Source organism: Theobroma umbraticum, unplaced genomic scaffold (genome assembly GCF_002168275.2).
Source record: "Theobroma umbraticum cultivar Fairchild unplaced genomic scaffold, ASM216827v3 scaffold_204.0, whole genome shotgun sequence".
NCBI lineage: Eukaryota > Viridiplantae > Streptophyta > Magnoliopsida > Malvales > Malvaceae > Theobroma > Theobroma umbraticum.
In genome coordinates, this window is record NW_018397267.1 from 539,781 (window position 1) to 567,136 (window position 27,356).

General features: G+C 39.3%; 6 protein-coding genes across 6 annotated transcripts; 4 read left to right on the forward strand and 2 right to left on the reverse strand.

The window, feature by feature from the left end:
- Window positions 1-318: 318 nt before the first annotated feature.
- On the reverse strand, window positions 319-1,969 carry LOC110424553 (Tetratricopeptide repeat (TPR)-like superfamily protein). The gene has a single exon (XM_021439146.1). The coding sequence runs from the start codon at window positions 1,962-1,964 to the stop codon at window positions 564-566; it is 1,401 nt and encodes a 466-aa protein (XP_021294821.1). The 5' UTR covers window positions 1,965-1,969; the 3' UTR covers window positions 319-563.
- Window positions 1,970-2,918: 949 nt separating this feature from the next.
- LOC110424654 (Plastid-lipid associated protein PAP / fibrillin family protein) lies at window positions 2,919-6,063 on the forward strand. The gene is made up of 3 exons (XM_021439271.2): window positions 2,919-3,643; window positions 4,919-5,114; window positions 5,562-6,063. The coding sequence occupies exons 1-3, from the start codon at window positions 3,165-3,167 to the stop codon at window positions 5,874-5,876; spliced, it is 990 nt and encodes a 329-aa protein (XP_021294946.1). The 5' UTR covers window positions 2,919-3,164; the 3' UTR covers window positions 5,877-6,063.
- Window positions 6,064-7,221: 1,158 nt separating this feature from the next.
- Window positions 7,222-10,057, forward strand: LOC110424422 (uncharacterized). The gene is made up of 7 exons (XM_021438977.1): window positions 7,222-7,897; window positions 7,993-8,145; window positions 8,268-8,387; window positions 8,476-8,517; window positions 8,601-9,112; window positions 9,203-9,416; window positions 9,522-10,057. The coding sequence occupies exons 1-7, from the start codon at window positions 7,321-7,323 to the stop codon at window positions 9,944-9,946; spliced, it is 2,043 nt and encodes a 680-aa protein (XP_021294652.1). The 5' UTR covers window positions 7,222-7,320; the 3' UTR covers window positions 9,947-10,057.
- An 875-nt stretch (window positions 10,058-10,932) lies between these two features.
- On the forward strand, window positions 10,933-17,877 carry LOC110424466 (uncharacterized). Its single transcript, XM_021439031.2, has 13 exons — window positions 10,933-11,741; window positions 11,835-11,984; window positions 12,106-12,222; window positions 12,456-12,497; window positions 12,587-13,131; window positions 13,220-13,430; window positions 13,513-13,874; window positions 14,873-15,491; window positions 15,693-15,845; window positions 15,986-16,156; window positions 16,282-16,790; window positions 16,918-17,128; window positions 17,249-17,877. The coding sequence occupies exons 1-13, from the start codon at window positions 11,156-11,158 to the stop codon at window positions 17,674-17,676; spliced, it is 4,104 nt and encodes a 1,367-aa protein (XP_021294706.2). The 5' UTR covers window positions 10,933-11,155; the 3' UTR covers window positions 17,677-17,877.
- Window positions 17,878-18,562: 685 nt separating this feature from the next.
- LOC149526662 (transcription repressor) lies at window positions 18,563-19,039 on the reverse strand. Its single transcript, XM_089784972.1, has one exon. The coding sequence runs from the start codon at window positions 19,028-19,030 to the stop codon at window positions 18,563-18,565; it is 468 nt and encodes a 155-aa protein (XP_089641098.1). The 5' UTR covers window positions 19,031-19,039.
- A 2,864-nt stretch (window positions 19,040-21,903) lies between these two features.
- On the forward strand, window positions 21,904-26,488 carry MEE51 (Phosphofructokinase family protein). The gene is made up of 16 exons (XM_021439294.2): window positions 21,904-22,253; window positions 22,441-22,602; window positions 22,714-22,835; window positions 23,180-23,233; window positions 23,317-23,423; window positions 23,530-23,635; window positions 23,786-23,849; window positions 24,065-24,153; window positions 24,412-24,543; window positions 24,695-24,865; window positions 24,970-25,085; window positions 25,184-25,295; window positions 25,444-25,528; window positions 25,899-25,943; window positions 26,074-26,142; window positions 26,240-26,488. Exons 1-16 carry the CDS (start codon window positions 22,061-22,063, stop codon window positions 26,314-26,316), a joined length of 1,704 nt encoding a protein of 567 aa, XP_021294969.1. The 5' UTR covers window positions 21,904-22,060; the 3' UTR covers window positions 26,317-26,488.
- The last annotated feature ends 868 nt before the right edge of the window (window positions 26,489-27,356 follow it).

Consider the following 27,356-nt stretch of genomic DNA (forward strand, 5'->3'; position numbering starts at 1 on the left):
GCTGTACTGATCCTCTTTTCTGGCAATATTCAAGCCTTAATACTATTTAAGATCGTCTTATTCTCCTCATCATAATCATCATTAACCAAACATTGATTGGGAAATATCTTGTTATAATATTCAAATTCTTGTCCCTTAGTGTCAAACCTCTACGGGCTACTTTGCCTTTACTAATCCTTTTAAGGTCAATTAAGACAATGATTGGCCTATCAAGTTCAAATCAATCATGGCATCTCTGTTACTTCCCTGACCAAAACTCCTGGCTGATGGCCCACGATCAGAGTATAATGCATTTTTAAAATAACCCTCATGCTGCACATTATGAATCGTAAGCAAATACTTGTATACATATCATTGAATCAAATGTTACGTATAAACAATATCGATACATATATTACTGAATCAAAGGTTACGTATAAGATATATATTATTGTTTAAATCAATGGAGCCCATGGGAGCTCAGTGCAAAAGATCCCAATCTTTCAATATTTACCGGCAGCATTTCTCTACTGCAGAATCCATGTGATTAATTTAGACACATCTACTGCATTTGACATGACTCTTTACATGGTACTAATCAGGCTATAAGCTGGAACTTTCCTGATTCGAGCCTCTGCCAATGCTTTCCTCAAGTCAGCTGCACGATCCCATCTCTCGAGATCAGCATTTATGCTAGACAATGCTACATATAGCCCACAATGTCGCGGCTGCAACTCAAGCAACCTTCTCCCAACTTCATTCCCAAGTTCAATGGCGCCATGAATCTTACAAGCGTTTAAAAGAGCTCCCAGAACTGATGCATCAGGTTGAAATGGCATAGTCCTTATAAACTCAGTTGCTTCAGTCAAAAGTCCTGCTCTGCCCAGAAGATCTACCATACACCCATAGTGCTCCATCATTGGCTCAATGCCGTATTGACAAGACATTGACTGAAAGAGTTCAGAACCCAACTCCACTCTCTTGGTGCGAGCACAAGCCGTGAGAATAGCAACTAAGGTAACCTCATTGGGACACACTCCCTCCACCTTCATCTTCTCAAACATGTCCAAAGCCTCCTCTTCTCTGCCATTACATGCGAGCGAGGAGATCATTGCATTCCAAGTAAAAACCTTTCTAACCAACATTTGATTGAAAACTCTCACGGCAGTCTCTGAACAACCTTTCTTCCCGTAAAAATCAATCAACGCTGTTCCCATATAAACAGTCATAACAACCTCATTTCTGAGCATATATGCATGTAGCTGCTTACCTTGATAAAGACTACCTCCCCCTTCTGAATTAGCACAACAAGAGAGCACGCTAACGTAAGTAGCCTCACTCGGTTTCACCCAAAATTCCATCATATTCTCGAAAACCCGAATCGCCTCCTGGAACTGTTTGCTCCTTGCAAAACCATTGATAACACTTGTGTAAGACACCACATCCTTTTCAATCATGCTCTCAAAGACCAAAAGAGCAGAACCCATATCGCCATTTCTCCCAAAAGCATCAAGCATTGCATTACACGCGACAATGCAAGGGTTAAAAATTTCTTCAAACACTTTACTCGCATTACTTAAGCTGCCAAGTTTAGCATACACTCCCAGCAATGATGTTTGCACAAAAGGGTCGCTTAATACCCCGCGTTTTAGGGCCTGTGCATGGAGGGGCGCGCAAGTAAGGGAAGCCAAGGAGAGAGATGCAGCAGCGGCTGCTTTGAAAAGGGAAGGGAAAGTGTGGGAATTGGGGGGTGTTTGATGTCCAAGCATGCGGGTGAAGAGTAAGAGTGAATGGTGAAACGGCTTTACGTTGAGATAGGCTCTTATTAAGGTGTTGTAAAGGAGGGTGGTTTTCCATTTTGAAGCTGTGCTATAGTGGATATGGAGGAGGAGGCCCCCGGTGATCAGGAGGGAATGTATTTGTTTGATTTGGTTCGGACGTTTGATGAAACGTTGGAGGTGTTGGAGTAGAGATTCAGAGCTCATGTGCCTTTCTGGGTTCCAACGATGGCCCTTTCATGTTTAATCTATTTTTGCGGTTGTAAAAATAAAGCCCAAATGGGCCCTTTGGTCACATGTTGATGGAAGCCACCAATGGTCAGCCTAAAGCCTGATCCAATCCAATTCTAATTAAATTATTTATTAATAAATATTTTTAAATTATGCTTAAAAATATTAAAATACTAATATGAAATAATATTTTGCTATATTAATAATTAAATAACCAAACTTCAATTTAATTTTAAAAATTGCAAACCTAATAAAATCAATTCATAATTATAAATCTAAAAAATTAATAAATCCAATTCGATCATATTAAAATTTATTATATTTTTTTAGTATTTGTTAGTAGACGTGTTTATAGATGACTTTAACGCTTTTGTGACGAAAGCATAAATCTCAATTCAATCAAAACTCGGATATAAGACTAATCCATAAACAGCTTTACTTGTTGAAGTGGCCTATAACCAATTTTCAAACATGAAGAAAAAAAGAACCTCCAATAGATTCAAAGGCCAGTAGAGACGTAAACAGGTTGATTTTATACAAATATTGGTAAGTATTGAACATGATAATAAGAGATTCATATTGGAAATGAATTCGAATAAGATTTTTAGCACCCATCTTGGTCTTGGGTTCGGTCACAGTTACAAAATTTATGTCATATGCTTTCAGTCATCAACATCGAAAGAACGTGTGGCTTGATTTGTGAATATAGTTCGACTATGGTAAAACCACAGCCATGTATTTTTATGTAGAGATACCTTTGCAAACGAAATGAGTTATTTCCGCTTGAGTTTGGGTATTGTTTCATTAGCTTTAGAAGCTTCAGGAGTTGGTTTCCACACCAATTGTGCGCCCGTGCAATCTGCCCTGACACTGTTAAGGAATTTGATCAGAATACCAATTCCTTCCCAGCCTCACACGCCCCTTGTTGGCTTTCTTTTGGAAAGTACAGAGTCCGCTCACCCACGTGTCAAGAACATGGACAGAAGAGGCATAAAATCGAGGATAAAATGGTCATTGAGCACAGCCGTTTACTGATTGCCCTTGTGGTTTCTTGTTCTTGTAGTTGTCGAAGTTGAATTGTTTGTTACTTAATCTCCCCTGTTTTTCATTTCTCTCTTCATAAGTTCCCTGTTTCTTCCTGTCGAGTTTTTACATCTTGAAAATCCGAAGAAAACCATGGCTACAGTTTCTCAGTTGAATCAATTTCCATGCAAGGCCTTCTTATCGACTCCACGAAGCCGTAACTTGGCCTCGAAACCTTCAATTCTGCCTCAGAACTCTACTAAACCGACTCAGAATTCGGTCAGGAAATCTCAATTTTTGACCCTAAAAGCGATCCGGGAAAGGCCCGTTTTCCAGGTCCGTGCTGTGTACGATGACGAGTATGGCCCAGACAAGTCGGAGTCGGAGGAGGAGCCACTGACAGAGAGTCCTGCAGTGGCGGTGGCAGAAGAGGAGAAGCCTAAAGAAGTGTCCGAAATCGATAGCTTGAAGAAGGCTTTGGTGGATTCATTTTATGGGACTAATCGTGGCTTGAAAGCTACCAGTGAGACTAGAGCTGAGATTGTCGAGCTTATAACTCAGCTCGAGGCCAAGAACCCAACCCCAGCACCAACTGAGGCTTTGACTCTGCTCAATGGAAAATGGATTCTCGCGTAAGTTCTCTACTTTCTTGCTAACCAAACGTTGATAAAGAAACGGAATTATGAATCATATGTAGCTTAGACTATTATCTTGGAGATAGGAAATTCAAAAAAATTCTCGTTAAATTTTGGTTAATCATATCTTTATTGTTAAAGGCAAAGTATTTACAGTAGATTCCGTTATTTGTTGACGTTATGAAGGTTATGCTTAGACATGGCATGATCTGACCTTACAGGATTTGGTCCTTGGCAATGAAAGGGCATTAATTTGGTCAAATAATTCAAAGCTGAAATAGACTAGCGATATATGCTTTGCTAAGTGCTTCTGAAAGAGGAGCTAGACTAGGATTTAGTGCTAGGCCTTTTGCAATAATTGAGTACAGGCTATGGTAACATCATGTCTAGCACTTTGGTTTGGTTAGGTTTCTTTCTTGTACTATTCAATGAATTTGGACATCTCATTAAGATCAGATGTTCAATCAGCCTAATCGTTCTGCACTATTACCTTTTAGTTGTTGAGTCTACTCTACAACCAGTTCTTCTTATTCTAATGGATAGACTGCTAGAGTAAATGGATTGAGTGCATGGAACTAGCTAGGATCTAGGTACGTAAAACAGCTAAAAGAACATATACAACAATCTGGTTTGTAAAAGCATTAGTTTTTCTCTTGGAATTTGCAAATTGTTTCTGGCCTATGAAAGAGGCTAAAGAAAACCTATCCAAAAGATTAAAAGCACAAGCAGCATAAGATACTGGCAATCTAATACATATGTGTTATGTCCTGGCAGTACCCTTCACTGTGTTTTATACATCCGAAACAAGTTGCTGAAAGATGCTTTTCAGGAATAACATTTAATTTGGTCAAAAAGGATAGAATGAAGCTTGAGGGTGTGTTTGTTTCTTCTTAAATGAACTGATGACAAAAAATGTGGAGTTGAAGTTCATGCTGCTACTCGATAGGGATTGTTTTCATCAATGTTACTTAGCTTTTCTCCTCTATTTGTGGCATTTCTCAGGGTGAAACTCCCTCTCTCCTCTCTTCTAGTTTTCTGCTTGGAAGTAGCCATAAAGTACAATGTTGATATTGATTCTTGTTACTGATGCTTAATATATCATGCAGCTATTAGTTACTGGTGTCGGCATATGATAGAATAACTAAGGGATTAGTAAGTTTCAAAATGGAACAGAAAATAAAACCCCAGCTATATCTCTAAGCATTTTGTTTAATTCTTTCATGAGTCAGTAGTGTAAGTATATTGATATTTGATGTCTGTACTATGGCACAGGTACACATCTTTCCCCGGTCTGTTTCCATTGTTGTCAAGGGGTCAACTGCCATTAGTAAAGGTGGAGGAAATATCACAGACCATTGATGCTGAAAGTTTCAGTGTGCAGAACTCTGTTCAGTTCTCTGGGCCATTGGCCTCAAATACAATTAGTACAAATGCAAATTTTGAGGTCCGAAGCCCCAAGCGTGTGCAGGTATGTTATTTATGGCCATATTTTTCTTCTGTTAAACTAATGTTAGAGAAGTGGTTCTGTCTCTCACAGTCAGCATTTGGAACGTAAAGGTTTAAACTTCAACGTGAAAATTTACACTCTTTCCTCACATCTGCAGGGTTCTGTGCCATCTTCATGCAAATAAGCAAAAGTGATTCTTGAATTTCGATCTCTTGTTCATGAAAATTTGGAATTTTCTCCATAATAATACCAACTGGACCTATCTCTAAATTCAAATGTCATAGTAAACAATGTTGAATTACCCTTTTTCCTCTTTGAATGTCCCCAAATATTTTTTTACAGGCAGCTAAATAGTGTTTAATCAGGACTGTGTCATTAGAGGAAACTGCTATGCTTGCTAATACATTAAAGAAATTAGAGGTCTGAATGTCACTTAAAATGGCTCTTTTTTCTTTTTGTTCTGTGTAGATCAAGTTTCAAGAAGGCATAATTGGAACTCCCCAGCTGACAGACTCCATAGTTTTACCTGAAAATGTGGAATTTCTGGGACAAAAAATCGATCTAACTCCTGTTAAAGGCTTGCTCACCTCTGTGCAAGACACAGCTTCCTCTGTTGCAAAGACAATTTCCAGCCAACCACCATTGAAGTTCTCGCTATCAAACAGCAATGCAGAATCATGGTTACTTACAACATACCTTGACGAAGAACTGCGCATTTCAAGAGGAGATGCTGGTAGTGTTTTTGTGCTCATCAAGGAGGGCAGTGCTCTCTTGACAGCATGAACTAAACTTTAGATTTGTTTTTTTTTTTGCTCAACTAGTAAGGTATTTTCATTAATAATCTGCCCAAGACAGTAAGGGTACAGAAAGCTGTTCCTACTGCAACCAGATTATAACTGGTTTGTGCAACATATTTTCATTAAGAATCTGCCCAAGACAGTAAGGGTACAGAAAGCTGTTCCTGCAACAACCAGAGTATAACTGGTGTGTGCATACATAATAGCAGCGAACAAAACATATCTGGTATGAAGAGTACCACAACTCTAAGCTAAACTTTACAGTATCAAAACATTGTGAACTAGAAGTATTCATAAAGAAAATGGCTAGTGATAGCTACCACCGTGCTGTGAACATAGACTCAAACGCCATGTCTAGCAAGCGTGACTGCAAACAAGTTCCCATCTCGTGCAATATGTTGGAAAATGATCTTCTTTGCAACAGTGCTATCTGTTCTCCTGGTTTCCATTAGATTTATGTAATCAATAGATAGGTAAGACATGATCAAGAGTTGTAAATGTTATATGACTTGATTCTAACTTGCTCTTCCTAAGTGAGAGCTGATATGATACTAAAGGCAGATATATATACTTATCTTCCACCGACTGTTTTAGGCTTTCAGTCTATTAAAGCACCAACGCAAACCCGCAGAATTCAGTTTCCTCTTAACTTTTCTCTCCCCTCCCCTCCCCTCCCCACGGTCCAAACATGGTGTTAGACTCAAAAGTTCATGAATTATAGGAATTCAAACTCAAAACATGATGAAAAGGGCTTAAGTTTCCTTCAGTCTTAAGGTTAAAAATCCTGCGCAAGAATAATTTGCAGGGTCCAAACTAATTCAGGATGAAAAGCAGTTCAGGCTGGTCCTAAGATGCCCAAGTATATTATTGTTTAATAGTGATTTTCAAAGGAATATTAATCGAGATATCAAAGTGAGACAGACAATTTTTATTTTTCATAATAACCTGGCATAATCTTTTTGTTTTTAATTTAAGAAAAGCATAAAAAAGTTGAAAAGTGAAATTCTTTACCACTGCTGCAAGGCCTGGCTGCCAGCTATATGTAAAATTGTAAATCTCCTTCGTAATGTGGTGTGAATCACGATGATGTGCATAGTACAGCATCATAAGCAAAACATAAGCAAGAATGTTTGTCCTGGAAAGATGATTGACTTGTGTTCATGCCATCAGCAACAGCAAGCTTTTGTTCTTCTGCAGTTTCTGAACTCTATCCTATTCACAAGAATTCTTCAACTTTTCTTTTCTCCTTTTAGCTTTATCAAGTAATTAAGCAAAGCACAGATACCATGTGTATCTTTCTGCTGCTCTTTCAAGTATTATCAGTGTATAAAACCCCCGGCATTGTGAACTTTATCTTGGATAGATATGAGATTCTCTTTCAATTCAGGCAGCTTAATCGATTATCTTGACTGACAGGGAGAGAGCGAAAGATGGCGATAGAAGTGGCTATCTCGAGACCAGAGATGAGAATCTTTTATGAAATGAGAGATGCTTATGCGAAAGTTTTGAAAAATGATGCTCAAGGCTTAAAGGGAATCTACCAGACAAATCCTGACGCCTTATTCAATCGGATCACGGCCTGTAGAGATACCATATTTCACATTGCAGCTTACAGAGGCAGTGAAGAAGTGCTTCAAGTTCTGCTTCAAATGGTGCCGCCGTCTAAGAAACGTGAGCTGTTGAAGATGAAGAACATTTATGGGAACACGATTCTCCACGAGGTTGCTACCTCTGCCAATATTAAAGTAGCAGATTTGTTAATCAGGGAGCTGTTGTTCTCTGACAGGATATTAGACGATGAAAGGGATATTCGACAACGGGGAGAGATACTGGCGGATCGGAACAAGTTAGGCGAAACCCCATTCTTCAGGGCCGTAGAATATGGCAACAAAACCATGGTGATGTATTTGGCAAGAGAAATCGAAAGAGTCGGGAATCTTGAGAATCACTACAAGAGAGATGATGGGGTCTCCATTCTGCATATTGCTGTGATCAGCCAACACTTTGGTATCTCTCCCTGTCATCTCCATTTCTGAACTCGATCAATTCTGATAACTCTTTTGTTTTGTCTAACTCGATATTCTAGTCGATTTCTAATGCAGAGACTGCTATTTGGTTATTGGAAAAGGACAAAGAACTTGCAGCTTACAAAGACAAGAATGGCAAGACAAGTCTTCATATCCTGGCTGGAATGGCAACTGCTTTCCAGAGTGGTTCTCCCATGACAAGAATATTGAAAAAAACCATCTATTACTGTATGTTTTCTAATTATAATTAACTCGAAGGAATTGTGGCTCTCGTTCCTTTGATCTAGAATATTTAAGCTCAAAATTAAGCGCCATCACTCATCTAAACGACATTACTTGTTTGTTTGAAGGCCTTCCAAGCGATCCAGGTAAGGAGGATGAGAGTGATCGGTTTCCATCAAATCTGCAGAACAGGGATTTGGAGCATGGCGATCCAAGCAAAGGTCTCAATCAATCAGATCGCTCCAAAGGTAATTTTTTGGCAAAATGGTTATCTAATTCTTGTTTATTAACTATGAATCTTCTTCATCAAAGCTAAATGGAAACCATCACTTACAGGCTTCAAGTTGTACTGCGCCATTTGGAGGTGCCTCGCCAAAGGTAAGAACGAAATGATTTCTTCTCTCTCTTTTTTTTTTTTAATTTTTTTGTGCGAATTGTTTATATAATTTATATGTGGGCAGGATGGAAAATGATTGATCATATGTGGAGCCAAAAGAAAATGCATGTATCAGCTGTTAAACTGGCGAAGATGCTAGTAGGAACGGACGCTTCTTGGTTTGAGCCTCATGAACCAGAGGAGGACGACAAGATTTGCTTAGAAAGAAAGGAAAAAGAAGAAGAAAGGGTGAAGGGTGCAGCGGCGAGAAAGGAATCGGATGAACCTGATACGCCGTTGTTCATTGCGGCTAGCACGGGCATTGTGGAGATTGTGGACGAGATACTCAACATGTATCCTCAAGCAGTCGAGCACATCAGTAAAAAAGGACAGAACATACTTCATGTGGCCATCATGCATCGTAAATACAAAGTGTTTGATGTCGTAAAGAGTAAGGAAGAGGCAAAGAGGCTGGTCAGGGGGATCGACAATAATGGCTGCACCATTTTGCACCATGCTGCCGAGACCAAGTACTATCAGGGAGGAACCAAACCTACTCCTGCTCTCAAACTGCAACAGGAGTTGACCTGGTTCGAGGTTATAGCCTCCTTTTTAATCACAAACCCCAGATTCATTACTAGTAATTTTCAGAATGATTTGTACTAATTGTTCTTGTCCTCAATGCAGAATGTGAAAAATCAAATCCCCTCACATTTTACCATGCACCGCAACAAAAGCAATGTTACAGCAGATCAGCTGTTTAAGGAGATGCACCAAGAGCAACTTAAAACCGCACAGGACTGGGTGAAGAACACCTCTCAGTCATGTTCAACCGTCGCAGTCCTTGTCGCTACTGTTGTCTTTGCAGCTGCCTACACCGCACCCGGGGGTTTCCTGCAGGGTAAGTTACTTAATTATAGTCTTGTTTCTGCTCAATGTAATGATACCAATGTTGTAAAAACATTTTTACATTTAAATTTTGATCTTGTATAATGGTTTGCTGCAGATGGTCGTCCCATTCTCCTGGAAAAACCGCTCTACTCGTTTTTCACTGTCATGGACGTTGCTGGCCTGGCAAGCTCCTTGACCTCGGTGGTGATCTTCCTCTCCATCCTCACGTCTTCCCTTGAGTTTGAAGATTTCCTTCACAGGCTCCCTCGGAACCTCTCGCTCGGCTTCACCTTTCTCTTCTTCTCTGTCACCTCGACCATGCTTACCTTCACAGCCACGATTCTACTGCTTATTCATTTGGAGAAAAAATGGACTGCAAGTCTAACGTACGCCGCTGCATTCCTTCCTATCTGCGTATTCGCATTGTTTCAATTCCCTCTGTACTACGAGTACTTTGTTGCTGCAGTCAAGAGCATTTTCGATTTTTTTAGAAGGAACTTACCTGGAAACTGGGAATTTCTTCAGATTAAAGATGATTAAGAACCAATATCTGTTTCAATGCCCTTTTATTTATGGATTGAATTTTATTTGTGTATTTTCTAGTAGGTTTTTGTACCCTTCTAAGCTTCAATAATACCACTTGCTGTTGAAGTAAAACTTTAATTTTCTTTTGATTTCTTCATTAGAGTTGTAGGATTATAGGTAACCTGAAGTTGTCATCCTGCTGTGAATGATTGAGGCTTGTCCAATGGGCCAAATTAAACCCTCATCCGGGTTCCAAGATATAGTTTTGAGAGTGATTTAGATTAAAAGAAACAAAGAAACCTTTCAGGAACTCCGAGTAGCTCCAGTATTCATTGGTTAAATATTTGTAGGTTTTGATGGATAATTACAACTCCCTGTTATTCTTGTCTGCAAAAGAAATCGATTTGCTTTTCACAACTCTAAAATGTATCAGATAAAGAGAGAAAACACTGTGAAACTGTTAAGTATTTTCCTGCTCAGCAAAATCTATAAGCTAGATGTCCAAATGGGCAGAGTACAGGATCTGCGAAGACAGGCCACAACACCTGGAGTAAAACCACGAAGCAAGAATCTTCCACCTTGAACAATTTAAAACAGAAGCAGAGGCGCCTTCAACCAGGAACAAGCAGAAACAGGACGACCTAAACCTGGCATAATAAGAGATCAAGGAACCAAGAAATCATTACCACCAGGCCAAAACGATGCAGCAAAAGTTCAAAAATCCTTAGAGTTGTGTTGATTGTTATACCACAATCTCTCCCTCCCAGATTCTTCTCTGGGTTATAGTTCTTGGGTTTCAGAAAAAGGAAAACTTTGTTTTACACGTGAATAATGAAAAGCGAAAGTCCTTTGACACTGCTACGCCAGCTTTGCAGAGAAGTGAACATCAAACAAAGCATAATCAACTTTGCGATGTGGAGCCCAAAAAAAGAAAGGGAAAGAAAATTCCTTACTCAGACTAAAATTGAATTGTTCCCGAGTTGGTTGGCTCGGTACCGGCATAGATAAATAAATTTCGGGAGTCTTTACTCTGTAGTGCATTTTCTGAACTTTATTATGTTCTCATAAATGGTTCAGCTTTTCTTTTCTTGATTTAGCTTTATCAACTAATTAAGCAAAGTAATAGATGCATTTCGGTGCTGTTTCAAGCAATACTAGTCTATAAAAAAAACCAGGCAGAGACTGGTTTTCAAGATTGACAAGGAAGGAGAGAGAGAGAGGGATATGGAGAAAGAAATAGCTATTGAGAGAGAGATGGAGAGAGTTGAAGACATAGGACTACCTTATGGCAAAGCCCTCAAAGGTGACGCTCATGGTCTTAGGAGATTCTACCAGGACAAGCCTGCAGATGCCTTGTTCGATCCAATCACGGCTTATAAAGATACTGTATTTCACATTGCAGCTCAGTGCAAAGGAAGCAAAGAAGCACTTCGAGTTCTAATTAGGATGGTGCCACAGACGAGGAGACTCGAGCTCTTGAAGATGAAGAACATTCAGGGGAACACAATTCTCCATGAGGTGGCCTCCACTGGAAATGTTGAAGATGCAGATTCCTTGATTACAAAGCTGTCGTCATCTAAGGGACCAACGGTTGCTGATGAACTAGAAACTGGGGAGATCAGGAAACAGATTTTGGGGGTTCGAAATAATTTAGGTGAAACCCCACTGTTCAGGGCTGCAGAATTTGGTAAGACTGAAATGGTAAAGTACCTCGTACAACAAGCTGAAGAAATTGGAAATCTGCATGATCATTACAGAAGGGATGATGGGGTCACCATTCTTCACAGTGCTGTCATCGGCCAACACTTTGGTATCTCTATCTGTTTTCACCATTTTACCAACGTAATCATGATCATTGTTTTGTTTTTAACTCAAAGTTCTACTTGACATTTTTCCAATGCAGGGACAGCTATTTGGTTACTGAACAAGGATACACAGCTTGCAACTTACAAAGACAGGAATGGCAAGACGATTCTCCACCTCCTAGCTAAGATGCCTACTGCATTTAAGAGTACTACTCATATGATCAGATTGAAGGAGTTTATCTACAGTTGTAAGTATTCTAACACGATCAGAAAACATTATTCGTTCTGGTTCCAATCCTTTGAATTGAATCTTCTTATTGTACTTTGGAGATTTGCACCAATTATTTAGCTTGTATGTTTCATTTACAGGCTTTCCAAGCTATTCAGATGATGATAATGAAGCAGGTCTGCTTTTCTCAAGTCAGAACACTGATTTGGAGAATGACAAGTTGAGCAAAATCCAGCATCTGTTAAAGCGCTATGTAGGTAATGATATAGTTTTAGATTGGATGAAGTTCTAAAATTTCAACTTACTATCAAAACAGACGTTGCCCCGGTCGGTAGTGAAGGAACACTCTACTTATTACTAATTGATTTTAACAGATTCCTCATTGTATTATGTAATTAAGCTTGTGATTTTTCATAGCAATCTCTCCAAGCTTTTTATCATCTAAGAGTTTAGATTATTCATCATAGTTTATCCTACTTTGCGTTTGCAGATTCTAAGATGAATCAGACTATTTGCAAGTGTCTTGCTGAAGGTAAGGCTCAATTGCCTTAATTTGACTATAATACCTTATGCATGATCTTTAAAATGGAATTCTTTTGCATGTTTATCTGTGGGTTATAGGATGGGTAACGCTTAGGGATATTTGGACGAGTAAGAAAACGCATACTCTAGCAGTCAAGCTAGTGGAGAAGTTGGTGACGATGGATGCGTCTTTGTGCGCGGCTTTGGCCCATAAGCCAGAGCAGGACAGCACAATTTGTTTAGAAAGAGAGGTAAAAGAGGAGGCAGAAACTAAAACAGAAGAAGGCTCCACGAACCTTGCACTCTCAGAGAGGAGGAGTAAATCGCCTGATACTCCCTTGCTGATTGCAGCCAGCACTGGGATCATGGAGATTGTGAGATTGATACTCGAGAGGTACCCTCAAGCAGTGGAGCTCGTCAATCAAAATGGGCAGAACATTTTACACGTGTCGATCTTGCACCGTCAGTTCAATATCTATGAACTTGTCAAAAAGGAAAAGAAAGAGGAGGTGAAGAGGTTGGTTTTGGGCATTGACAACGATGGCTACACCATACTGCACCATGCCGCCGTTACCACATATTATCATGGAGGAAGCAAACCCACTCCTGCTCTCCAACTACAAGAGGAGTTGACATGGTTCAAGGTTTGATTAATCTCTGTCAATCATCAATTCTTACGAACGTTTTTCCATTTTTGTTTCTTCGTGTAATTACTTGCCTGGTTTTCTTCAGAACGTGGAAAAACGAATTCCCCATCCTTATACCATGCACCGCAACAAAGAAAATTACACTGCAAAAGAGTTGTTCGACAAGGAACATGTGGAACAACTTAAACTCGCACAAGAATGGGTTAAGAATACATGTCAATCGAGCTCAACTGTTGCAGTTCTCATCGCTGGTGTTGTTTTTGCCGCTGCCTACACTGCACCAGGAGGATTCCATGGTAAGTACTTCCTATTTCTTTATATTTTTATCTGTACATCATTGCATAACAAGTAACACGAACTCCTTTTTCATGGAATCAGCACAAAGCGGTCGGCCCGTCCTCCTTACTACAGAAAAGCCTCTCTACTCGTTTTTCACAGTCATGGACATCGCTGGCCTAGCGAGCTCCTTGACCGCGGTGGTGGTCTTCCTCTCCATCCTCACATCTTCCCTCGAGCAGCAACAGTTTGCTCGTACTATCCCTCGGAACATGTCCATTGGCTTCACCTCTCTCTTCTTCTCCGTTACGGCGACCATGCTCACGTTCACCGCCACCATTTTCCTTGTCGTTCAGTTGCAGAAGAAGTGGACCACGAGTCTCACTTACGCTGCTGCACTCCTCCCTATTTGTGTGTTCGCGCTGTTCCAATTCCGATTGTACTACCAGTTCTTCCAGGCTGCTGTCACTAGCATTTTGGACTTTATGAAGAAAATTTTACCTGGTTCATGGACCAGTTCCGATGACTAGAATTTTTCTCATTCAGTTCTGGAAACAATACATATGTAGCTTCCCCTATTTGCTTCGTTGAATATTGGTGTATGAATTCTCTGATGTTCTTCAATAAATATAAATGGTCTTGAATTTTTTTCTACTACTTTCAATATTGACGTAACAAGTGTAAGTTACTTTTTAAGAAGAAGATTATGCACCCATCATTAAATTAAATATCAAAATATATATTTTTGTAATAAAAAAAAGTTGAAAAAAAATATAAAAACGATTACCGAAGTTTTGTTTAACTTTTCTAAGTAATATACATGAATTGTGACCACAACCTTTCAATATTATTTTATTTCCAACCTCCCTCCTAAAAATAAACATAAATGGTCTTAATTTTTTTTAATATTTTAATATTGTAATTAAATTATTTACATAACAAGTCCGAGTCATTTAATTTGAAAATATATACGGACAATATAAAATAGCCGAAGTCACCAGAATCGACATTATATCATGTATATGACAATTATATCACTAAGCTCATCCTAAGTAATTACCGATTAGATAAGAAAATGAGTAAAAATTTTAAGTTGAAACCTAATTATTTTATGAATAGAAATACTTCCCATATGAAATGCAGTAACCTCTACATGCATTTGCAATGGATAAAAGAACATATCACAGTTACATAGCTGAAAAGGGCAAGGCAATCATTGGGAATGCTTGCAAAGGAAAGCATAAAGATTGGCTTGGGGTTTCTACTTTCTGACATCCGCAAGGAGGAAGTCTGTTTGTGCTCCTGCACTTTACTACATTCTCAAGAATGGTGCAACTTTTTCTTTTCTATGTTCAGCCTGGTTAATTAAGCAAAGTGAAGATACCATTTCCATATGCTCTCTTTCAAGCAAAGAGCAATCTATAAAACCAGGCTTCAGACTACCGTAAGACTACCTTGCTAGGTAGCCAAGCAGCCCATCAAGAGTGAACAGAGAGATATGGAGAAAGAAATAGATACCCAGACAGAGATGGCTACTGTTTTTGAACAAACACGAGTTGCCTATGAAAATGCCTTGAAAGATGACGCCCCATCCCTGAAGAGCTTCTACAGCTACAGACCTGATGATACACTGTTCATGGCCATCACGGCAGGTAAGGATACCGTGTTCCACATTGCAGCTTACAGAGGGAGCGAGGAACTGCTTCGGGTTCTGCTTGAAATGGTGCCGCCTCCCAAGAAACGCGATGTGTTGAAGTTGAAGAACATTCATGGGAACACAATCCTGCATGAGGTGGCCGTCTCTGGGAAAGTGAAAGCAGCAGATTTCTTGGTCAGAACGCTGCTGTTGCCTCACGGATCGAGCACTGTCCATGAGAAAGATATCCGCGAACGGGAAGAGATATTAGCAGATCGAAACAATTTAGGCGAAACCCCTCTGTATAGGGCTGCAGCTTTTGGAAGCGCAAAGATGGTTATGTATCTGGCAAAAGAAATTGAAGAAGTAGGAACTCTTCATGGTCACTTCAAAAGAAACGATGGAATCTCCATTCTTCATATTGCTGTCATCTACCAAAACTTTGGTATATATTTCAATTCATTAAATGTCTTTTACATTAGGATATGATGATACAGAACTTGAGAAAATGCATGCATGTGGTGGAAACTTAAATCAAAATACTAACAAAATCACAGTTAAATCTTTGCTTTTAACATATATTTGCGATGTTGCTGCTTAATTACTCAGCAACATTCATCAGTTTTATCCCTGGCTTTCAATGCAGATTCAGCTATATGGTTACTGAACAAAGATCCAAACCTAGCAAGTTACAAGATGGAGAAGGATGGGAAGACATGTCTTCACCTGCTCGCCAGCATGCCAACTGCTTTCAGGAGTACTTCTCGCAAGAACATATTCACAGAATTCCTCTATGATCGTATGTCTTTTAATTATTTATATATGTCACACCAACGAGAACCGCTGTTCTTCCATTTGATTTAAACTCAAAGATTCATTTCAAATCGTTTTCTCAGCTGTTGAAGACTACTGATTTAGATTGCACTTGATTTACCGCAGGCCTCCCTGACAGTTTAGGTGATGACGATGATGATGATGATAAATTTAATCCACTAATTTCATCAATTCGGACCCAAGATTTGGAACGTGGCCGCGGCCAGACAAGCAAAATCAGTGATACAAGTTTCAGGATGAGCATGTACCGCCGTTTATGGAGATGTCTCGCTAAGGGTGCGATTGATATACCTTCTCTCCTTTTACTCCGTATTATTCATGTTGGTTTTTGTAGTTTTCTTTTTCAGGATTAGTAAAACTAATCCAAGTTTTGCATGGCGTTTATATATATATATCAATAGGATGGAAAACCATTGAGAAGCTATGGACCAAAAAGAAAATGAATACATCAGCGGTTAAATTGATTGGGATGCTGGTGAGGAGGGATGCTTCGTGGTTGGTGCCCCATGAAGCAGAGGAGGACAACTTGATTTGCTTAGACAGAGAGGAAGAAGACATAGAGGCAGCTCCTTCAGCAAAGAGGAGAAGTCGATTACCTGATACCCCGCTGCTTATAGCAGCTAGGACAGGGATCCAGGAGATTGTTGAGAAGATACTTGAGGTGTACCCGCAAGCAGTGGAGCACGTTAACCAAAATGGACAGAACATATTGCATCTTGCCATCATGCACCGGCATCACCACATCTTTGATCTTGTGAATCAGAAGAAAGAGACGAGCCAAAGGTTGGTTTTGGGGATTGACAATTATGGCTGCACCATATTGCATTATACTGCTGTGATGGAATATTATACTGGAGGAACCAGCACCACTGTTGCTCTCAAACTGCAAGAGGAGTTGAAATGGTTCAAGGTCAGGCATTTCTAACTTAGCCTTGTTTGATTCTAAAACAAGATTTGAACTTGAATTGCTTGATAATCCGAATTTATTTCTTTCCTTGGAAGAAGGATTTCATTGTTGTTTTTGTATATATAAGCAGGATGTACAACAGAGAATTCCCCTATATTATACCATGCACCGCAACAAGGAGAATCTCACTGCAAAGGAGTTGTTCAACAAGAAGCACGAAGACCAACATAAAGCTGCACAAGAATGGGTGAAGAACACCTCTCAGTCTTGCTCGACTGTTGCAATCCTTGTTGCTACTGTTGTCTTCGCAGCAGCATACACCGCACCAGGAGGTTACCTTGGTAAAGCCTCTTGTTGATGAATTTATTTGCTACAATTTTCTTGAAAGAAACATTGTTAAATATAAATATATATATATATATATATATATGCATTAATGATTTTGATGATCCTGTATACAGCAAACGGCAAACCCCTTCTCCTCGAAAGACCTCTGTATTCTTTCTTCACTGTAATGGACGTTGCAGGCCTGGCAAGCTCCTTGACCTCAGTGGTGGTCTTTCTTTCCGTCCTCACATCTTCCCTTGAGATTGATGATTTTCTTCGGACTCTCCCCCGAAAGCTAATGCTTGGCTTCATCTTTCTCTTCTTCTCCGTAACGGCGACCATGCTCTCGTTCACAGCAACAATTTTGCTCCTTATTCATTTACAGAAAAAGTGGACTGCAACTCTCACGTATGCGGCTGCATTCCTTCCTATCTGTGTGTTTGCGTTGTTTCAGTTCCCTCTTTATTATGAGTACACCGTCGCTGCTATCAGAGGCATTGTTGACTTCATACAGGCGATTCTACCTGGGAACTGGGATTTAGCCCGGTGTAAGCCTAATTAATTAAGATTGATTAAGATTAATTTTTACTGCTTATTACCCTTGTGTTTTGTGTGTAAACCATCAAAAATTTGTTAATTTCTCTGTAAGTTTGTCTGGTGCGTAGCACATGAGGAATCAATGTACTTATCCGGCTTGATTAATCATTCATAAACAAGCAGTCAAAACCAATGTTCTTTCTTGATAATCATCAACTACCATCATTTTCTATATCTAACTAGCAACATATGTACACAAAGACATAACCTGGTTGCAGGCTGCAATCAGATTTGGTAAACCTGAAAAGGATGAATTTCTATTAGCAAGCCTACCCGTCATGCCAGGGAAGCAATGGGATGAACTGGAACCCGTGCCTGCTCGATCCTTCATTTATCCAATCTGGGATGCCTCTTGTTTACACGACAAAAAAGGGCCTACGTTTTTTGCTTTTCAATGGCTTTAATCCCATCTGATGAAGAAACGAGGACAGAACATGACTGTTACTTCATTACGCGATCCTTCCCTGATGATTCAAACCCATATTCATAGTTTTTCTTTCAAGGTTGAGAGATTTTTAAGTTTTGTTTCAGATAATTGTTTCACAAATCAGATTTTGAGTGTCTTTTTTCCTAATTTGAAATTGATGAGATTGGATTTCTTATCCTCCTTGTACCTATCAGAAACAGTGAATTTTGAAACTTTTGCAATCACTGGATAGATAACAAAACAATTCCCGTTATAACCTTTTATTTGCTTCTACAGGGCAGGCTTTCATATTTAATATACTAATTTAGTTATTTAGCCCAGAGTCACAGAAAAATCCCGGATGAACAGTCCTCCCAGGCAGTAGACATTGCTCATAATTGTTCAAGAGTAGACCAGTTCTTCTGAAAAGATATCACATTGGTTTTCAATGGCATTTACAACATAAAAACAAACTAGTGCAAACCTCATGGAAAACTTCTAGTATAATCCCATGATACTCCTCAGAATTCATTGAAACGTAGTAATTCAAGAGGCTGCGAAGGTCCTTGGGCTCTTGAATCCGGTTCGCCATAATCATCTCAACCATAGACTCTCTGAAATCTTCTCTTGGATCGTAAGAGCACTTTTCCATGGCTACCATAACAACGAATTTAGTCCCTTCACTTCTTTGCCGCCGCCGCTCTATATGCCTCGTCTCCTGCCTTTCTCTGATCATTTGGTCTAACCTCTCTTGGACCATGGCGTGCGCTAGGCTTGATATCGATGCAAACCGATCAGAATTGGAGCTTTCTGCTTCCTCTGAAGAAGACACACTCAGCCTGCAACTACAACACAGGGCCCTGCATCCCCTCTGTTGAAGCTTTTGCTTCTTGTGTTCTTTAGAGGCTTTCATCTTCAAGCATGAGGCATGGATCTTTGAAGGAAAATCTGTGCCAAAATAATCATTTATGAACAATGGGCAAGTGGGTCACGTTAAGCATGATTGCGTCTTGAGTTTGAGACAATGAATACGTAAAAGACTAGGGGTGGTTGGAAGGGTTACATTGGAAGGCAATTGGGGAACATTTCCATTGTAAAATGAGCTTGTGATCATGATGTATATATCTTTAATGGAACTATCCTTTATAGAAGTAGTGTTAGGTGGCCTAGTCATCAAAATTTTGTTAAAATGGAAAGGACAGGCTCCATGAAACCTTTAAATTGGTCCTTTATTCTAAAAGTTTAGGCTACCATCATAAGAATTAAAGTCAAAAATGGCCAAAAAAAAGAAAGGGTTTGGTTGGCTTCACATGCCTAGTGGGAATCAGCTTTAGTGAGTACTAACTGAACTCCAAGGACTTTAGATAGCCAATGGCTGCTGCTGCGGCCCTGAGAGAAGTGTTAATCATCAACTTGAAGCATATTCTAAATGATGCAAAGAGTCTGCTAGCAGAAAGTTTCTGATCAACTACCATGAACCTGATCAGACATTGTGATAGGAAACGAAAGAACTGCCCCATGAGACGGGTCCAGGTTTTGATGATACACAAAAGACGGTTGTCTTGATAACAAAGCATGTTCCTTGCTTTTCCACTTGTTCTTAGCCAACTTTATTCCAACTCTTCTTTTGGGTTGCAAATGATTAGATGAACCAAATTGAATTTCTCGTAGTTGCAGAGTCTAATACCTGCATTCTTCTACTGCCTACCGGTTGCCTAATTGAATTATGGATTATATCCGATAAAGATTTGCTTAGCTGGATGGAATCTCTTTTATGGATTCTTCTTTATGTTTTCGACCTGGAGGAAGAAAAGAAGGTAAACAGAAGAAAAACTATGAAAGGGGTAAGACTTACTATAAAAACACTCTTGAGTATAGCATGTGATAATCATTTGTGTGTAACATGAATTACTGACCATAATTACTAGGAAATTAATGGAGGAAATTTGGGTATTAACCACGCCAAAATGGCACATGTTGCTATGATGATCATCTGCTAAAAGTGAAGCCCAAGTCCTCAGCCTAGGCGTAATCAAAAGACAGGGTGTTCCCCTGACATTTTTGGTTACTTTTTGAGAGAACCAGGGAACAGGAAAAGAGAGAAGAATTTTAATGACTTGGGATGTTCATCAAAATCGTGGCTTTTGCAGAGTTCACGGTACAGAAAAGAGGAAAGGGCGACTGGGTAAAGGACAGAAAAAGTGCAGCAGCACGTTTTGGCCTTCAAGTTAAGAGGACGCTGCCTATCTGTAGGACTTGGTGAGTTCTTTTACACTTTCCAGATTTGAGCACTTGGGGTCATTCTGGTTCCAGTTTGTCATCTACAGCACGTTATTCAGGTGTCATTTAATTTTTCTCTATGCTGTCAGAATCAGGCTCTGGGTCTTAGGGGCAGACATTATTTCCTTGTTATTCCGACATAGTTGATTGTATTTATGATTTCGTGGGGCTAAACGAAGCAAGTTTTGCTCATGCATGCCATTGCCATCCATCTGAAGAACACCCAAAGCATTCTAGCAAATGTTTTTCTTTATAACTCTCGACCTGGCATGCACCCGAGATTGCTTTGCAAATCATATCTGCTCATAAAAATATGATGATGATGATGATGATGGTGGTGGTGGTGGTGGTGGTGGTGGTGGTGCTGGTGGTGATCCATTGTTTAGCATTCTTCTACACAAAGATGCACCCTTCGTTGGTGACACTCGTCTTGAATTAGGAAGAACCTCAGTTCCTGTGTGTTAATTTTAGAAAGCACCCACCAATAAAATCAGTAGGAAAGATTATCAGAACCATTTCCAATCAAAATTCAACCCTACAGACGGACCAACCCCAAGGTATTCGAGACCTAGTGGGCTTGGGTCCGAGCAGACCTTGACCCAGGTTACAAGCTAAACCACACTTAGATAAGCCCCAATATATTGGGACCAACTGAAAAGAATTGGACAAGAAGGCCACCTTTTTGGGTTTTCCTCCCCCGAACTACCGAGCCCAGGGCATCCGCGGTGGTTCTTCATTCATGGCTCATGATTAAGGATTCTGTTCCACAATGATCTTTCCTGAGGAGTATCTGAGTAGCTTTTTCTCTTCTTTTCTTAAAGCTACAAGCCTAAAAGGGTATCTGGAACTACTTAACCAAACCTGATGCTTCAATTGATGAAAGCAATATGTTACTCTAAGATTATACCTATAAATATTATATAAATAAATAATATTCTTTCAAAAAATAAATAAATAATACTATTAGGTAACATTTGGTTATTGACATGTTTATGCAAAGATTAAGATCATTTAATTTGGCTTATGATAAAAACATTAAAAGTAGATACTTATGTGTTCTGATACGCACCATCATAGTAAATTTGTTCTAAAATGTTTTTGTGATAATTTTTTTTATTGTTTTAGATGAAATTTGGACCATTACATAAAACAAGTGATCCAATCATTCTCGATGATCTAATCAAGATGAATAAATCGCCTGATGAAAGAGATCATCATGTACCAAACAGGGCCTTAACATATGGAATATTAGAATATGCTTTTTTTAGCGTTACAAAAAGTTTAATATATCTGAATCTGATGATCCCACCTACCCATATGAAGGTTAGGTAAGGACAAGAGCCCCTCATCATCATATATACCCGGCCTCATCTTCGAGCCAACTGGAAAACGAAACTGCGTTCTTAATTGTCGTTTCGTTGGTTAAAATTCCCGAAATACCCAGCCCTTTCGAGGGATCAGTTCCTTATTCCAGGGCGGAGTCTCCCAAGCCCGGAATATATACAGTCCCTAAAAAGACATTATTACCCTTTGAGTTTGACTTAAGAACGACCGTGCGTACGAGCTCTGGACAAATCTGATAGATTCACGCTCGCGAGGCTTAACTGAAACAGAGTAGTGAGTTAGGTATAAACAACCAAACCAAACACACAAGGTAAAAGGGATGTCTCCGTCTTTGGTCACTGATAACGGCGATGTCGCCACCGTGAAAGCCTCTCCGGTTGCCGGACGTTTAACAGCTGTTTACAGTGAGGTGCAAACGAGTCGTATCGACCACGCTCTTCCTCTCCCTTCTGTTCTCAGAAATCCCTTCAAAATCGTCGACGGTCCCCCTAGCTCTGCCGCCGGCAACCCTGGTTGGTCTCTCTCGTCTCTTACGCTTCTCTTTTTATTATTTTTTGTTTTCGATCCATTTCTTATTTATCTAAATCTTCATGCAAGTAAAGCAGCAGTCTTTAGCTCAGTTCACTGTTCACTGAACTGGAGTTTTGCTCAAAAAATAAATTTTGAGTTTTTGAATGTGAGGATTTGTTTTTCTGGCAGATGAGATCGCGAAATTGTTTCCAAATCTGTTCGGGCAACCATCTGCAATGTTGGTGCCAAACGGAGCTGACTCTATCGGATCTGATCAGAAACTGAAGATCGGCGTCGTTTTGTCTGGAGGACAGGCACCTGGAGGTCACAATGTGATTTCTGGAATCTTCGGTTAGTCCTTTTCTCGATTGCATGGCTTCAATAGCATTGCATGTGTTTCTAGAATTATGATATGAAATATGAGAATGGAAGTAAAACTTTTTGTTCTTTTGGGGATGGTAGATTACTTGCAGGATCGCGCGAAAGGTAGCATTTTGTATGGATTTAGGGGAGGTCCTGCTGGGATCATGAAATGCAAATACGTAGAATTGACTGCAGATTATATTTACCCCTACAGAAATCAGGTATGCTTTGCAAGTCTTTATTTGGCTGATTGTTTAGGTGTATTTCTTAGTAACTATTAGCTTTTGGGCATTTTGATTATTAATTAGTTTGAAATTTCTACATTATTAACATGTAAAAGATATAAGTATGAGTACATGATAAAGTAGGTTCAGCTCAACATTGCTCTTTCTGGAGAAATAGAACAGTTTAAACAGTGTACAAGAATTGCCATGCCTCCTACATAATAGTCTAGGTTCATCTTATGCACATTAGTTTTAGCTTTATATCTATGCATGTACCCATATGTGCTGACCCTTAGAACAGAGATCCCAACTGATTGCAATTCTTTATTTATTTTAACCAGGGTGGCTTTGATATGATCTGTAGTGGGAGAGACAAGATTGAAACTCCTGAGCAGGTAAGATTCTTTGCATGATTCATGGAAGTGATTTGAGTTTTTATGAACTAATAGTGGCTGAGTCAAGTGGGTATGATTTTCAGTTTAAGCAAGCTGAAGAAACAGCAATGAAGCTTGATTTGGATGGGCTTCTTGTTATTGGTGGGGATGACTCAAACACAAATGCTTGCCTCCTTGCCGAAAACTTCAGGTATAATTAGAGAATTTTTTTGTTGAGATATATAGATGCTGATGGAAAGTATGCCTTATTTCTGTACTTCCCTGGTGTGGCATTGTTTCTTCAATTTGTCAATCAGGGCTAAAAATTTGAAAACTCAAGTGATTGGATGCCCAAAAACCATCGATGGTGATTTGAAATGCAAAGAGGTTCCAACCAGTTTTGGATTCGACACTGCTTGCAAGGTAATGCCATATTTGCATTCACATTTTACAATTCTAATATATGTTTTAGTTTCTTTATTTGATCATTTATGCAAGTAGCTTTTAGATGGCCTTTCGTTGTATATGCCACTGTGGTTAGATGTGTACTCATGTTTGGTTTCTGTCATATAGATATATGCTGAAATGATTGGAAACGTCATGATTGATGCACGATCAACTGGAAAATATTATCATTGTAAGTGCTTGCAGCTTTCAAATTTCTTGAAAAAGGTTCATACTTGTGTGATGCATACAAAATTGACTCTTTTTCTAATTTGTCTGTTTGTTTACACCGGTAAAACACCTGCATACCATTCAGACTGTGGTTAGGGATAGAAATGATTTATCTGTCCCTAGCTAACGTGTTATTATTTATGTTGGTAACACCGTTCAATTCTTCTGTCTCTGCAGTTGTACGGCTCATGGGGCGTGCAGCTTCACACATTACTTTGGAGTGTGCTTTGCAGACTCACCCTAACATTACCATTATTGGAGAAGAGGTACTTTTTTCTACTATGCTTAGCTCTCTGACAACTTCTGTTGCTTGTTGCTAATAAGTTTAAAGAAGGTTCACATTTCTATAGATTTAGGACATTTTCTGTGGTTATTAGCATTTATATTCTCTGTGGAGAATTGGTTGGAAGTTTTTAGGTTTCTTACTGTTTGGTTGAAGATGATAATGTTGCCCAAAGTTTCTAGGATACTTTGTACAGCTTTCCACACAAATTTGAAGTTGATCAGAGTATATCTTGTTGCAGGTTGCTGCCAAGAAGCTGACACTGAAAAATGTTACAGACTACATAGTCAATGTCGTTTGCAAACGTGCTGAACTTGGTTACAATTATGGGGTTATTCTCATTCCTGAAGGTCTCATTGACTTCATTCCTGAGGTACTGTTGGTCATCTGCAGGTCTATTTTGTCGGATCGAATGTCCTTTCATAATGGTTTTATAATTAGGAAATATAATGCTCTGCTATTTGCAGACATCTGCATATGAGTACACTTTCTTGACGAATGTATTTGCTTTTATGTGTTTCCAGGTCCAGCATCTCATTGCTGAACTAAATGAAATTCTGGCACATGATATTGTTGATGAAAATGGGCTATGGAAAAAGAAACTTACTGATCAATCTTTGAAGCTTTTTGAGTTGTTACCTCAAGCAATTCAAGAACAATTGATGCTTGAAAGAGATCCACATGGAAATGTTCAGGTATTTACTTTGTGATGAACTAATGATGTTCCTCTAGTGATCTTTGTTTGTCTGACGTATTTGTTGGCTATCAAAGTTTATTTTTCTGCCTTTTTTACCATTAGGTTGCAAAAATAGAAACGGAGAAAATGCTCATTCAAATGGTCGAAACTGAATTGGAGAAGAGGAAGCAGGAAGGCTCTTATAAAGGCCAGTTTAAAGGACAGTCACACTTTTTCGGGTACATGACTGACCTGACCCGTTAAGTGTATTGATTATGGGATCAATTACTTGATTGATCCTGACAACATTTTTGTTTTTCTGATTTATAATTTGCAGATATGAAGGAAGATGTGGTTTGCCAACTAACTTTGATGCATTCTACTGCTATGCATTGGGCTATGGTGCTGGAGCTCTCCTCCACAGTGGAAAAACAGGGTTGATATCATCGGTCTGTTTTCCTCTTTTTCTCTGCCTTCTTGCCATCACCCGACCCTTGTCCTTTTGTAGCCCTCCTTCTGGGTTGACGTTGATATTCCATTGTGCTTTTAAACTTAATGAGCTACTTATTTTGTTTTTACATTTCATAATGTCAACAGGTAGGAAATTTGGGTGCCCCAGTTGAAGAATGGACTGTGGGAGGGACTGCTTTGACATCATTAATGGATGTGGAGAGGAGGCATGGTATAGTAACTATTCACCTCATCACCGAAGCAACTTTGTCCTTCAGAACTTTCATTCTCATTTCCTTTGTCACTATATGCTGGTGAAGAACACTCATAGAATGCACTTGAGCTCCTATCTTGGGTTAAATTTTCCATTCCATTTACTTAATGGAACTGAATAGCTGTTTTTAATGAGTAATCTGTAATTTAAAACAAAAACACCACCGGTTACAGTGGTCAGCCATTGCTGGCCATTCTCTAGTGTAAATTATGCAAGAAATTTGTCTTCAGAAATTAACTTGGCCTCCTCATAACCAGTATGTTTCTTTTTCGTTACTTTCCTGCTCGATAATTCAAGCACTTCATTAAACATTGTATCTGTGTTGCAGGTAAATTCAAGCCTGTGATCAAGAAGGCAATGGTAGAACTGGAAGGTAAGATTTGTTTTGGCACATTGTTAGATCTGCCAAAGTTGTATATTGTATATGCTATTCTAGATTCTGGCTTCTTTGCCGGACCAACTCGAAACTAAGCTACACGTTACTTGTTATGACCATTATTCAGGTGCACCATTCAAGAAATTTGCTTCCATGCGGGAGGAGTGGGCTCTTAAGAATTGCTACATTAGTCCCGGTTGGTTACGAATTTTTTATAGAGCTTTCACTGCCTCTGAATGAAGTATCGGTTTATCTTTAACTTTTATTCTCCTTGATTGAAATTCTGGTTGCAGGTCCTATTCAATTTGTTGGGCCAGTTTCAAATGCAGTTAACCACACTCTGCTCCTTGAACTCGGTGCTCAAGCTTAGAGTTATTGATTAAATTACTGCTTTAATAGAAGCTTAAGTCTCTAGAGACAGCAGGCCAAACCTAAAGTCTGTTTTGCTTGTGAAGGTCCTGTTTCTCTCTTCTTTTAAGAATTTTGACATTTATTCTTTTGTGGGTTTTGGAAGATGAAATTAGCCTTGTGTGGATTTTCAAGCTCTAAAGAACCAAATATCTGCTGCGTCAAGGACTTGAGTTTGGACTTCTCCAATGTTCTTATTGATTAATATATGGCAAAGGGAAAACAAAGCAAAGGGTTCAATAAGAAAGAAAAAACCATGTCAGAATGAGAACAAAACCTGAAATAATGCTGGACCCGTCAGAATGAGCAGCCCAATCTCATCAATGGGTACTGTTAGGAATTTAAAATCATTTCTTGAGAATCCCATGCTTTCTCCTCGACATATCTGATTCTGTTCTGTATTTGCTTGCCTGCTATAAAAGGATATTCAAACCCAAGGAACCAGCCGCCACTGCCCTGTTTTGCAAGATCTTTCAGATTGGGGGGACATCAGCCAATCCACCATTAGTCTCATCGAGTGAAAGTGCGTCCTTGGCAAAATCGTTAGCAACTCTGTTAGCATCAATCCAATCAAATTATTCTGCCATAGACTATAGCCAAATGTGCCAGGGAATTGGGGTGGATCATTCCCAACCTAATCAAAGGATTGAGAAAGCTCTGCCGCCACCTCTTGCTTGCCCTGCTCTACCTTGCCTATGGAGAGGTTGCTTGACTGCTTATTTATGAACCCATCACGTGGATTGTGGAAAATAAGTGGTGAAAGAGTAGTCAATCTCGAAATAATCCTTTGTTACTTTTAGCCAACTCTGCAAAATGATGACCCAAACCATGCTACAAGACAACAATGCAAATGCAAAAGATAATCTAGGCACATGCATGCATCCTCATAATTATAACGACTCGAATACCATATCTGCCAATAGAGTACAATCAAAAATGGGTTTTTCTTCCTCTTGCCAAATAGAACAAAATGAACCATATGTCAAATGATCCAACCTAATA

Bases quoted from the DNA above. Each gene is read 5' to 3' on its own strand.
- LOC110424553 (XM_021439146.1), bottom strand. From the start codon at position 1,964: ATGAGCTCTGAATCTCTACTCCAACACCTCCAACGTTTCATCAAACGT.
- LOC110424654 (XM_021439271.2), top strand. From the start codon at position 3,165: ATGGCTACAGTTTCTCAGTTGAATCAATTTCCATGCAAGGCCTTCTTA. The intron at 3,644-4,918 runs GTAAGTTCTCTA...ACTATGGCACAG, and splicing joins AATGGAAAATGGATTCTCGC to GTACACATCTTTCCCCGGTC. The intron at 5,115-5,561 runs GTATGTTATTTA...TGTTCTGTGTAG, and splicing joins GAAGCCCCAAGCGTGTGCAG to ATCAAGTTTCAAGAAGGCAT.
- LOC110424422 (XM_021438977.1), top strand. From the start codon at position 7,321: ATGGCGATAGAAGTGGCTATCTCGAGACCAGAGATGAGAATCTTTTAT. The intron at 8,146-8,267 runs GTATGTTTTCTA...GTTTGTTTGAAG, and splicing joins GAAAAAAACCATCTATTACT to GCCTTCCAAGCGATCCAGGT. The intron at 8,518-8,600 runs GTAAGAACGAAA...ATATGTGGGCAG, and splicing joins TTGGAGGTGCCTCGCCAAAG to GATGGAAAATGATTGATCAT.
- LOC110424466 (XM_021439031.2), top strand. From the start codon at position 11,156: ATGGAGAAAGAAATAGCTATTGAGAGAGAGATGGAGAGAGTTGAAGAC. The intron at 15,846-15,985 runs GTATGTCTTTTA...GATTTACCGCAG, and splicing joins CACAGAATTCCTCTATGATC to GCCTCCCTGACAGTTTAGGT. The intron at 17,129-17,248 runs GTAAAGCCTCTT...TCCTGTATACAG, and splicing joins CGCACCAGGAGGTTACCTTG to CAAACGGCAAACCCCTTCTC.
- LOC149526662 (XM_089784972.1), bottom strand. From the start codon at position 19,030: ATGAAAGCCTCTAAAGAACACAAGAAGCAAAAGCTTCAACAGAGGGGA.
- MEE51 (XM_021439294.2), top strand. From the start codon at position 22,061: ATGTCTCCGTCTTTGGTCACTGATAACGGCGATGTCGCCACCGTGAAA. The intron at 25,296-25,443 runs GTCTGTTTTCCT...TAATGTCAACAG, and splicing joins AAACAGGGTTGATATCATCG to GTAGGAAATTTGGGTGCCCC. The intron at 26,143-26,239 runs GTTGGTTACGAA...TTCTGGTTGCAG, and splicing joins GAATTGCTACATTAGTCCCG to GTCCTATTCAATTTGTTGGG.